Below are 12,500 nucleotides of genomic sequence, written 5' to 3'. Positions count from 1 at the left end.
GCATTTGCTCTTCCATCTCCTTCAACAACCTTTTGATTGACTCTGCTTAGATCTGTACAGCAAAGCAGATAAATCGACATGCCACATGCATGCGATGCCTAATCATTTGTAATAGTCATATTTGCCCTGACACATAATTTGCTATATCAAGCCATTTTTTTCTTGCTCACTAGTATTCTGCAGCTCGGCCTTTGCTTTATAAAACATTTAATAGTTTGCTTTAAACACATCAGCATGCTGATCTACGATTGCCCTTTGCGAGCCGCCTGGAGGAAGGCCCGCCTTTCCTCCCGTGGCGGGCTGGCAGGACTTGCGGCCGGCGGCAGCTGGCGTGGCGGGTCAGGGTGCTGAGGTCCCTGTTCTCTGTCTTGTGCGAGCAGCCACTCCGTGCATCAAGGCCATCAGTCCGAGTGAAGGCTGGACCACGGGGGGCGCCACCGTGATCATAATCGGAGACAACTTCTTTGACGGTCTACAAGTTGTGTTCGGAACTATGTTGGTGTGGAGTGAGGTAAGCCTTTGGGCTGTGGCTGCCCCTGCCGACTGCCCTGCTGGCCGCCGGGGGTGGGTGGAAGCCAGGCACCTACGGCGAAGTTCCCTTTGGTGGGGGGTTCCTCCTGTGGAGGGGGGCTTCTCCTGTGGGTGGGTACGGGTGCCCCCCACTCTGCAGCTCTCAGGTTTTAAGCCTGCCGTAGGAGGTCCCCCAGTGCCCGGGAACAATTAGTGCTGGAATTACTGGAGGCAGGTCTGAGAAGACATGTGGTGGCAATTTTCCTATGAATGATGCCCTGTGGCCTTTCCTGCAAACTAAACCCAGGATCGTTTGCAGATATTTTTCTTAAAGAACCGTAGGCCCCGACTCTCTGGGTGACAGCTAGGAGGGAGCATTCCGAGACGACGGTCCAATTTGTGCTCATTTTGGTAATTATATCCAACTGGCAAGTGTTCGCCTCTCAGGGCCAGCGCCGCTGAGCGCCTGTTCCTGTGTGGTTTCTGTAGCTGATAACGCCCCATGCCATCCGGGTGCAGACCCCGCCGCGGCACATCCCTGGAGTTGTCGAAGTCACCCTCTCCTACAAGTCCAAGCAGTTCTGCAAAGGCGCTCCTGGGCGCTTCGTCTACACCGGTGAGTTCATGGCTCCAGCCCCTGTGGAGCAGTGTGGGTGCTGCTCCCCAGAAGGAGACTCTTGGAAGGGCATCTTGGGGTCTTGGGGGCAGGTGCAGGGCCTAGGAGGACCTGTGAGCCCTGTGGGCCTATGCTGGTTGTGTTAAATGTGCGGTGCCCGTGTCTTCATCCAAAATGGCGCAGTATGCCGTGTATAGCACTTGCAGCCACATGACCTTGGTACCAATCCCCTCTGTGGGCCATAGCCTCCCACACACCCCATAAGATGAAGTGGTGGAGGGACTGCTGTCAGTAACAGCAGTAGCCCCTACTCCATCAGAACAGTGGCCTGCGTGCCCACCTGCATGCTGGGGTCCTCTGCCCGCCTCATCTCCCCAGCTCTGCCCTGTGATGTTGCCACTGTTTAGCTGCCCAAATTCGGACTCAGACGCCTGTCACACACCCAGCAAACAGGAGCCTCTGTGTGAGTCATGTCCCTGCTCTGATCTGGGTCCTAGACCCTGCAGGGTCCTGCTTGAAGGGGTTCTGTATTCTTCGAAGGTGCTGGACAAGCTCAGGGCAGCAGTAAGGACGGCCCATGTTTGGTTCAAGGCTGTCGTACACAAGGCTCTGCCACATAAGTGCTCAATTGACACAGTCTGTTTGAGAAGTGCCATGAGCAAACTTCTCCTGGAGGCGTGTCTGCATCCTGGGTTCTAGTCCCAGGCAGCTCCACAGGCTGTGACACTAGAGGAAGGCTTCTGGCTCTGGACAGTATTCGCCAAAGCCCAGTGAAGGGAGAATGGGCGAGTACTCGTTGACTGCTCCTGGCCTTGGAGTGTATGTGTGCAGTGGCAGGTAACCACGCCTGTGTCCTGGTGGCTGCAAGGTCCGTGGCAGGGGACAGCAGGGGGCACTGGGCTTGACACCTGCTCTGCCCCATCTGAAGGTGCCCTGGAGAGGCCTCGTCTCCCTCTGGTGTGCTGTCCCCTCTCTGGAAGGTGTAACACAGGGTGCTGAAGCCCCTGCCTTTGCAGCCAAGGGAGGGTCATGGCAGTTACTCAGCCTCCTCCCTTTCCAGGAGGCACTGAAGGAGCACAGGAGACAACATGTAAGGCCACCCCTCCCCAGACCACAGGGACCCCACAGGCATTCCTGGGCTGGGTCCCTGGAGGCACCAGGTACCCACAGTCCAGCACCTCTACGTGGTCAGTGTGGGATACAGGGCTTGCCCATGCTAGGGGTCATATCCTCCTATGGGACCAACCCACCGGGGACTAGGGCCCAGAACTGCTGAATGACATGGGGCAGCAGGCATAGCTGACAGGGCTTCATATTCCTTGCCACCTCTGGGGATCCCTGCAAGATCCAGAGGTGAGAGAGATTGACTTCTCCAGATTCTGAGCCCCCCAGTGTATTAAAAAAGACATACCAAAGTGAGAGATTATAAAATTGAGGCATCTTTTAAATGCTTTTATCAGACAGTCCCCAACTTACAATGCTCAACATAAGAGTCTTCAACTTTGCACTGTGTGCCACAGTGTCCCCAGGTCTCCAGTCCGCGTCTCCTCCTCAAGCATGATGGTCAGTAAGTTACCCAAGCTACTCAGCACTTGATTATCAAATAGAATTTGTGTTGGACGATTTAGCCCAACAGTAGGCTCATATAAATACTCAGAGCACATTTGTGGTAGGCGAGGCTAATTGTGAGGCGTGGTGGTGGGTCAGGTGTATTTGAGGAATTTACACGTAGGGCGTTTTCAACTTATAAAAACTTCCAGGCATATCGGAACAGAACCGCACTGTAACTTGAGAAACCTCTGCATACTCCAACAAATAGGTGCTTTTGCCGGGTATAAAGGACAGCCGCTGTGCGTCCTGGTTCTGGGCGTGGCTGGGGTCAGAACCCTGCCTCGGGCCTGGTAGGGCCTCCCTGGCACCTTTCCCATGGGGCCCCTGGCCTGTGTGAGCTGCAGCCACAGCTGTGCACGTATTCATGGGGACTATTGGTGGGGTCCCACATGTGCCTGAGTCTGTGGCCTTGGCCTAGGCTGTAGCCACAGCAGGTGCTGTGCAAAGACCAGCCAGGTCTTGTAGTGGGACAGCCCTGAGCCTCTGGGTGATGTGAGACCTGGCTTCCTGTCTCCCTACTCCTCTGAGTCCCATTTTTCTGCCCTCCCTTGTGGAGTTTTTGTGAGAACCAGGGGTAAAATCTATACAGTGTCTCTATGTGGCAGGCCCTTGGTGAAGAGTGCCTCATGAAGGACGTTAGTGACATTGAACTTATGTCTAGGTCCATGGGAAGCCGCCTGCATCCTGAGCCCCCTGGAGGTAGAGACATCGATTGATTGTTCCTGAGCCATGTAGTGGCACCTGCACTGTGGCAGGTGTATGTCAGGTGATAGGTGTCCCGAGCAAGCTTCTGTGTCTCAGCCACAACCTGCATTTGCCTAGTGGGACCCAGTGAGCACGTGTCTACGTGTGGCAAGACTGATTTACTCTGCTCAGGAGGATGCTACTTGTTCTCACATCAGATCAGGGGACGGTCTCACTGGGTTCTTTCCTGAGTTCAGATCCTGGCAGATGCAGGTACTTTGGCAGGGAGGTCTGTGTGGCTACTGTCATGGTGGAGAACTTTTTTAAAGAGAAAATATGACAGCAGAGAGGTCCTGCTCCCTTCTCTGTGTTGCCTGTGGTCTGCTGATGATCCTGTCCCAGTGCTGCAGAGAAAGGCCCTGGGCTGAACACTTGTAAACAAATGCAAGTGTGCAGGGAGGGAGGTGCTGCCTGTCACTGGTTGGCAGGCGTCACATGACGGTGGTCCCAAGTCCCTACTCTCTGAGGCCAGTGGGTGGGGAAGTGCAGCTGTCTCTACCTCCTGTTGTCCTCTGGCCAGAGGTGATGCCCTCTTTGGCCAGAGGTGCCCTCCCCAGGTGTCTGTGTGTCCCTCACCTCCCCCAAGGGAAGCTGAGTTGGGTTCAGCTGATGGCCTCCCCAGAGGCCTGCCCTCCATTTCCGAATGGTGTTGTGTTCACTCTGAGGCTGCCTGGGCTTGGTGGGCCACACTCCAGGGTCCTGCTGCCCAGGACTCAGGGTTTTCCTCCCGAGCACGGGCACTTTGAAGGAGGCCACGCTGCAGCTCAGCCCTTCCTAGCTGGAAGCTAATTTATTGCCTCCCCCCACACCCCAATCATTAGTGGGAATATACATTTCAAACGCAGTGTAAGGGATATGTAGGGGGGAGCAGTACCTCAGGGAGCAGAGGAGAGGTGGGGTCATACCCTGTCTGACCTGGAAGCTTCTGTCTGATTTGCATTGCCCCCAAATTGATGGGGACAACGAGGTAATCACCGGGAGCCACTCCCTGCTGAAAGCTGAGCCTGCCCCACTGGATGTCACGGCGTGGGCGCCATCCCTGGGCGTCTGGTTCCCATCAGCGTCCCAGGCCCTGGAGGCTGCCGGGATACCCTCACATTTAACCTTCCTGGCGTGGGGCCAGCCACGGGGCAGCCGGGCCAGGGGATAATGAACCTGTGTGCAGAGGAGGGGCTGCCCGCCAGCCTGTAGGGGCTGGGAGGGACTTTGCAAAAGACCTAAATGATCTGTTTACAGTGACCTGAGAAATACCAGATTTTTCAGAACCAGACCCTATTAGTCAACCCAGAGTGGGCACAGTCGGCCTCTCCTGCCCGGGAAGGGGAGGTGGGCCGAGCCCCACCCGTCCAGCCCCTTCGCCTGCTGCTCTCAACCACTCTCAAGTCACAATTACCTTGGGAGGCTTTGGCAGTTGAGTTGATTAGCACGGTGAATTAAAAGAAGGAGTCACAAATGACATGTCCAGTGCTTCCATACTAGTCCTTAGTATTCCCAGTGCACCTCACCCCTGTTGTAAGAAGGTCAAAAATTAGAGAGAGAGAACAGTTTTCAAGCGGCTAGCACTTAGGAGCAGAATTAACAATCACTGTGTATGTAATTGCCAGTTAATAGTGAATCGCCTTCTAGACTGTAAAATGCAATATAAACGGGTGGGCACTGAAAATTAAATTAATGAGATATTTGCTGCATTTAAAAGCGAATAGTGCAAATTAATAACTGGGTGCAATGCTCGTTTTAATATTTGTCTAATAGTGTACCATTTGCTTATTTAATAATAATTAAGATAGTACTGGAATCTCCTACCTGGGAAACCCATGTAGAGGCAGTTGAGCAGTTTGGCATTTGTAACGTCACCAGTAGAAACACATCGAGTTGTTAAGAGTAATAAAAGAAATTATTTTTTAATTAGAATAGAAGCATTACAGTGTTGCTTGATTAAGACAGATTGGAGTTTGCATGCTTCTAATTGAAATTATGTTATCACAAAATCTAGTTTTACAGGCATGTCCTAAAGTGTGAAGCGCTATAGCAAAAATGTGTGTTGCTGTTTTCTTAAAATGTCCAGAGTGGTCATTGGCAGAGTGGTCTCCCATTAAATCAAGAATGGAGGCCACTAGTGGAGGCTTGACATCAGCATTGTTCCCAGGACACCAGGAATGGGCCTGGGGGACTTCAACTGTTGACCTCTTACCCTGACGTTTGATTGACCCACCCTCATTTTAGAGATTTCTTTTGCTCAATTTAAGAAATTATCACAAATTACTGGGAGTCAAGGTGTCTCCAGTGACAGACTGAGCCAGTTCCTGGATGAGATGTTGGCAGGCAGCAGCGAATATCCCGCAATGGACACGGGAGCTCTGGACTCCAATACCTGGACCAGCCCCAGGTCTGTGATGCGCTCACTAGTTGGGAACATAAAAATGATTATTTTCTGCACAAAGACATGCATTCAATTTCAGGCTTATGAAATCATTCCTCAGCCAGCAACTGCTGACAGTTTGTGTTCTCTCTGATGTAGTATTTATGTTTCTCTTAAAAAAAAAAAAAGACCATGTCCAAGAACTGGCTGCATGTCGAGGGCCAGTGGTTCCTCCTGAGGGCTGTCCTACAGCCGTGGCCACAGTTCCCACCGAGGCTGCTGGCAGGGCTCCGTGTTCAGCCCCTGGGAAAGCCTGGCAGTGCTGGATCCTGGGGGAGACCTCTGGTGTGGTCCAGACGGGGTCCCCCCAGGGTCAGCGGGCCGTACCAGTTCCTGCTCACCTTCTCTCTGGCTGCTGCTCCTCAAACACATCTGCAGAGCCAATGATTCCTAATTGCCGCCCACAAATCATGCCATTTTACCCTGATGAACCAAATGGCAATGGCTGCCTTAAGCGTAGACCACCTGATTGTTTCCATTATAGGTTTACAGCCACATACGTGGACACAGTGAGAAACACTTTCAGGTTCTAGAGTTTGGGCAGCATAAGCCTGAAGCAGCCAGTGACCCTGCCCTTCTTGACCAGGGCCAGCGGAGCCCAGCTGCCCACTGCCCATTCCCGTCTGCACTGTGCATCCTGTAGCCATGCTGGCCATACTGACTGAAAGTTCAGTTCTCCATCACCCCTCTGCGCTGTCCCCAGAGCAGGGACACCTCTGGATGCCTTGACTTTTACACAAGCCATCTCCCTGCAGGATAGCGCGGGGTTGTGCTGTCAGCTCAGGTGTCTCTTGCCCTAAATCGAGGTTTTCATCCCACTAGCCCGTAACTCGGTGATACTCCCCTCCCACCTGGCTCTTGTCAGTTGTCTGAGGTCAGGAGAGGTGGCACACTTCCCCAGCCTACCCCTTCACAGTGGCCAATGCTAGGGTCCTCAGGCCTCCAGGGCAGAGCTGAAAGGTGGGTGGTATGGGTGCCCACCTGGTGTCCTCCCTCAGTGGCAGCATGACCACCCCACACAGGAGCAGGTCAGCTGCCAGCATGCTGAGCTGGAGCTAGGAGTGGGATTCAGTAATGTGTCCCTTTAAAGAGGGTTGTGGGAGGGCTCCCGGGTCCCTGCTGTCCCCTCTTTCCTGTCTCGAAGGAGGCCAGGAGAATGAGATACACCGTTTGTGCTATTGCACAAGTAGACTATTTGTCCTAATCAGTGACACCCATTTACTAGAATTGCTTAAAATGAACTATACCTCATACAGAAATCGCACATTTAGAGAGTTCCATTCATCATGTGAACATTGAGGGCCAGTAAACTTTTCTGCCCCTCCAGTGGGATCATAGGCATGCATCAAAATGTTAAAAATGATTGGTGAGAGGGAGCTGTCACCCATTTATCAAGGGAAAGAACATTATTTGCTAATTTCCCAACCAGGCTGCTGACAGGGTGCTTCGTCTTTGGACCCATGGTGACCAGCGTGGCCTTTCTGTTATTAGTACAAGTCAAGCGCTTTTGGGCTGTTGCTAACAAGACACATTTGTCTGTCATCAGAGGGGGGTTTGGTTGCCTTCCAAGTGGCTGTGACCCAGTCTGCTCCCTGCACCCCGATTGGCTGTGCTTGCCGGGGCCACACAAGCCCTTGAGGGGAGACGGACTGATAAATCACGAAGTTTCCACGTCAAGGTGAAGGTATTGACTCCCCGGCACCCTGACAAGACGAGCATGAGGCGACGGCCATCCGTCTTCCCCAAAGGACAAAGGGGTCGTCGGTTTCACTTGGGATGGGCGGTGTGTGTGGCTCTGATGCGGGCAGGCCTGGCCTTCTTCCCCAGAGTGCCGCAGGTCTGTGGTCCCAGCACCCTCCCCATGGCAGTGCCTGGGGGCACAGGGAAGAGGTAGTGGGAGAGACAGGGCCCCCATTCGGGGGTTTATTTCCAGTTCTGTTTGGGAAGGACACCCTTCTGAAGACAGTGGGAGAAGCCCTGGGCTGGGGGAGCCGGGGCCATGTGCGCCATGCGCTCTGTTTCTGGACACGTGGCTCGAGCGGGCACTTGAGGTCGGAAATGGCTGACAAGCGCTGTTTGCTCGGGCATGTGTGGCACAGGCCGGGTCCTGGCACTGCTGAGCTGTGGTCCGCTGGTGCACCCAGGGGTGGTTTCAGGCCCGCTGCACACATTACTAGAGCTGAGGCTTAGGTCACAAGGCTTTCATAAAATTATCAACTGGAATAGTTGAACCTTTCTTATTTGTTATAGAAAATGCAAAATAAGTAGCATCTAGCTTTCTTCTTTTAGAGAGGTTTTTAGATAAACAACAGCACGGAAAACTCATAGTGATGAAGACTATTCACACAAAAAAATCGTCGGATGCAGTAACGAGCACGTGCAAGAACTTGACTCCACGGGCGTGGGTGCTTATGGGGGAGCGTGGGTGCTCTGGAGGACTTGTCACAGAGCGAGTGAACACTGAGAACACAAACTCTGTGGAGACAACAGGACGCCACAGACCTGGTGCCAATCCTGTGCAGACTGGAGTTTAGGTGCAGCCTGACCGAGGGTTATTTTCCTCTTTCCCCTTTGGTCCCCACCCTCTCCACTGAGGTGTGTCCTCCTGTGTCATCCACACATGGAGATTCTGTTGAGGGCAGAGGAGCCCTGTAGGTCCTCTGGCCTTCTCGGGCCCACACGGCTTCCCCACCAAGCATCCAGTGGCCACCGAGGAGCCCGACCTCCGGAGCCGGGTGATGGGATGGAGGTATGTTCGGCCAGATTCCTCTCCATCTTTTCACCTGAAGTGTTGAGCTGGCATCTCTCCTCTGGTCCTGAGAGGGGTGGGGGCTGCGGCCTGTGGCCCTCACTGGTCACATGAGCCCATGCACCTAAGGCTGGGGTCCAGCCAGACGTGTGAGCAGTGGCTATCCTTTTACCCTGTGCTTTGGAGACCAACTCTGTTTTTCTAAGGAGCGCCTCCTGGCACGGCTGGGGCCTGTGTGCACCCACGAGGGTGTGAGCCCTGCAGGGTGCTGGTGGCTGAGACGCTGGCATTGGCTGTGGTGAGTCCCAGGTGAAAGCCTGCAGACCGGCCTCCTGTGCTGGTCCTGGGTGGAAGTGCAATCGTTCCCAGTTAGCGGAGTTGGCTGCCATGAGAGAGGTTAGCGTGTGGCTGCCAGACACTGTGGGAGGTGTTGGGCCTCACAGGGCTTCCTGCCCTTGGGGGCTTGGGGCTGACACTGCTGACATTCTGTGTCCGCCCCACGGACCAGGCCTAGGGGCTGCTCCCGCAGCACTCATGCTCAGCTGTGACCCGTGGCCGCAGGCCCTCTTCCCACATTCCTTGGTCACCTGTGCTGCTCCTCACCTGCATGGGTAGAAAAAACAAGTGGAATGACCTTCAGGGTGAGCGCTGTGTCATCTTAGAGGTGCATCGTGGTTTGGTGCCACCTCCACGCAGCTTGGAATTGCCTGTGGCATCTACGCTGGGAGTTTGCCTCTCTGGGCCAGGGCCTCAGCTGCGTGCTGCAGTAATTTGGGACGGGAAGGAAACCACCGGGTCTCAGAGGCCCTTCTGATTGGGGTGTTAGGGACAGGGCTACATAATCTTGCCACTTGGCAGTGGGCTCCTTACCAAAGGGACATGACGATGTCTTCATCCGGGCAGCCTGGGGCTTGCACAGCCCTTGGCAGATGTCTGATGCAGAAGCTGAGCTTCAGTCCCTCTGACTCAGTGTCTAGTGGGGACCAACCGGATGCAGAAGAGGAGTTGATAGTCATGACTAAGAAGAGTCCGAGTCCCCTGAGAAGCGGTGCAGAAGGGTCTGGGATCTCGTGGGAGGAGGAGTCCTGGCAGGTGGTGTGGAGCTTGCAGCCCTGGAGGCTTGGTGGGGGGCCAGGGGTCTTATAGGCAGAGGGAAGAGGGTGAGCCACGGAAGGATGACTGGGACAGCAGGCGGAAGGGGTGTGAGTAGCCCAGAGGCACGGGAGGGGAGGTCAGGTGGGGACACAGCACACTGGTCTCAGGGCAGCGAGATGGTTTCAACCTGTGTGGGAGTGGGGCTGTTCCATAGGAGACTCAGTACTTGGGTCAACCTTGGCAGTATCTTTAAAGGCAGTGTCTCTGAATGTACCTTTTTTGGGGGGTATTGAGCCTGATGAGTTAGGAGTAAAAAATGTGCCTGTGGAAGTTGAAAAGGGCAATCATGCTGGGAAGCTGTTTCACCCCTGCGGCAAGACTTCATTCTCTGTCGTCCTTGGTCCATAGCTGGGTCCTGTCGCACGTGGCCCAGTGTGGTCTCTGTGCTGTTAGACAAACAGCAGGAGCACTGGTACTGCCAGACGGCTTGCAGACCAGGGGCCTGTCCCCTGGTGGGTATAGCTGGCATGCCCTCTCATTCAGATCCACAGGGTTGCTTTGCCTCAATCATTTCTTCACACACAATCCACAAATTTAGGTTCACCCCAAGTGTACACTGAATGGTCTTTAACATATGTCACAATATTGTGTAAGTGCTGGTCCAGTAACTTAAGAACAGTCCAGTGGGCCCCCAACCCCTCTCCCGTAACCTCCAGGGTACCTCCTATTCTGGACACTAATGTCAGAGAATCATGGGCAGAGCCCTGCTCAGGGCCCTGGGGGTCACCTGTGCTGCATCATGTGTTGGGGTGCTGTTCTTGTAGGGTTAGGCCACACTGTGTGTCCACTCGGCAGCTGGCGGGTGTAGGAGATCAGGACCACACTGCTGAGCACCGTCACAAACTTGGCCCCTTCACTTTGCTTCGCAGATGGAGACATTTTGACAGCTTCCGAGTTAGCCTGGCATCTTCAAGGAGCTGGGTGGCCATCGTGCCTCAGCACTTCTGAGCACCTACTATGTGCACTGCCCTGAGTAGGGCAGGCACATGGCAGAGGGTGACCCTGAGTGATCTGCCTTCCACGTGTTAGGAGAAGGGACACCTAAATAGGAGAATGGGGGCCTCAGGAGGGGCTCCTGTGGTGGCACCACCAGCCCAGGGCACAAGAGGGACCTTCCTCTGTCCTTGGTCATGACAGGGGCACGGCCACCTCCAGAGGGGCCCCCTGGAGCTCATTTTACAGCTCACCTCTGCACAGAGATTTTCCGCTGGGTTAAAGTGTACAAATCCATTGCTCGGATCGCTCTCCGCAGAGCACTGTGTTTCTAACTAGGAGTTTAGGACCCCCCCTCCTCCCCCAGAAAGCCTCCAAAACAGTTGGCCGCCTAGGGACAGTTTCTTAAAGCCCAGCACAGGCCAGGCATGAGTACTATCTTGGCTGTGTTGAGGTTCTCACCTGCTGGTAGCCTCCAGTACCTGCTCGTCGCTACTCAGAGGAGCTGAGATGCCAGGATACACTGGGGCGGGGGCAGGGGACGCCCAGGCCTGGTTGGTCTTGGGAGTGTGTGTGCTGGGCCGTGAGCGAGCGGAGAGGCGGGGAGGTGGGAGCGCGGGAGGGCGCCCTGGGCCCGGGTTTTCCTTCGCTGCCGGCTGGGCTTGGTCGATGTAGTTCCGTGAGGACTATAAAAGCGGTGATCCAGTGTATTCTTCGAGGTGTGTAAACAGAAGTGTTTGAATGCAGTCCAACAGTTGTCAGCAAGGGTATTATTTTGGTAACAAGGAAGATGAGCTGTCCCCTTTTCTGCATTTGGTGTCACATCACAATGCCGCCATCCGCTGCCAGGCAGTGGTGAATGGAAGCTGGTCCCTGTGCAGGAGGCCCGGTTGGGCTGTCATGTGAATACCAGAACAATATTCCCGATGTGAACGAGGAGACTCCAGATTCCAATTAGAAGTCAACTGTGGCACTTTTCCCATCCTTAGAAGACTTGTTGGTGGAAAATACCCTGTGGTTGGCGGGTTGGCAGGAATTCTGGGGAGTGGTGAGGAGCAGAGGCCGACCCTGTGGGTCTGAGCTATTCTCTGCTGGCGCTAGGGGATCCCCTGGCTTAGAGCAGCCAGGATGCTGGAAAACCCAAAGTCTCTTTTATGGGGGCAAACCTAGGCTTAGCCTCTTGGTGTAGAAGGATGACCTCACGTCTTCCCGCTTGTCCTGTGGCCAAGCCGGGGGCTGGCGGCTCCTGCAGGCCAGCTCCCTGGTGAGTGATGCCGGGGCTGCGTGGCCTTTGTGTTTCCATGCACACCACAATGCCCGGCCCACCCTGCCGAGTTCTGTGATTGAAATTCATTGCCAAATTTATTGAGAAATTAATGAGAAAAGCTGCAAAGTATTGACTTTGAGAGGAAAACACAACTCATCTTGAATGAGGAGGAAAACGCAGCCATAATTTAGCCACTATTGATTTGGCCCTGTCCATGTATTGATCTTCATTTTACAATATTAATTTGCACCTGCAATCGGCTGCAAAGGGAACCGATTTCATCTCGTGGCTGCGTTAATGCGCAAAGCATTAGGTGCTCTTAAGAAGCAGGGCTATCGCCCCTCGTGTTGGGAAGGCAGATTTTTTTTTTTCTATTTTTGCTTGTTACTGAAATAGACTAAAAATTAATTTTTTTGTCGGACAAAATATGAAAGCAAAAACCCATCTAAAACGTAGCCCTCCTCTCAGCTGCCCGGCCGCTTTTCATCCACGTGAG

The 12,500-nt window shown here is 54.0% G+C and overlaps 1 protein-coding gene across 16 annotated transcripts in view; it reads left to right on the top strand.

Moving 5' to 3' along the window:
* The window catches only part of Ebf3 (EBF transcription factor 3), a 125,586-nt gene that overhangs the window by 94,742 nt on the left and 18,344 nt on the right, over positions 1-12,500 (top strand). For all 16 annotated transcript variants that reach the window (XM_077105535.1, XM_077105536.1, XM_077105549.1 and 13 more), the window contains 2 exons: positions 381-511; positions 1,000-1,126. In XM_077105535.1, coding sequence (XP_076961650.1) covers positions 381-511; positions 1,000-1,126 — 258 coding nt within the window. The remainder of the gene's footprint in view (positions 1-380; positions 512-999; positions 1,127-12,500) is intronic.

The sequence above is a fragment of the Callospermophilus lateralis genome, chromosome 15 (genome assembly GCF_048772815.1).
Source record: "Callospermophilus lateralis isolate mCalLat2 chromosome 15, mCalLat2.hap1, whole genome shotgun sequence".
NCBI classification, from domain to species: Eukaryota; Metazoa; Chordata; class Mammalia; order Rodentia; family Sciuridae; genus Callospermophilus; species Callospermophilus lateralis.
This window is presented reverse-complemented; position numbering and strand designations above follow the sequence as displayed.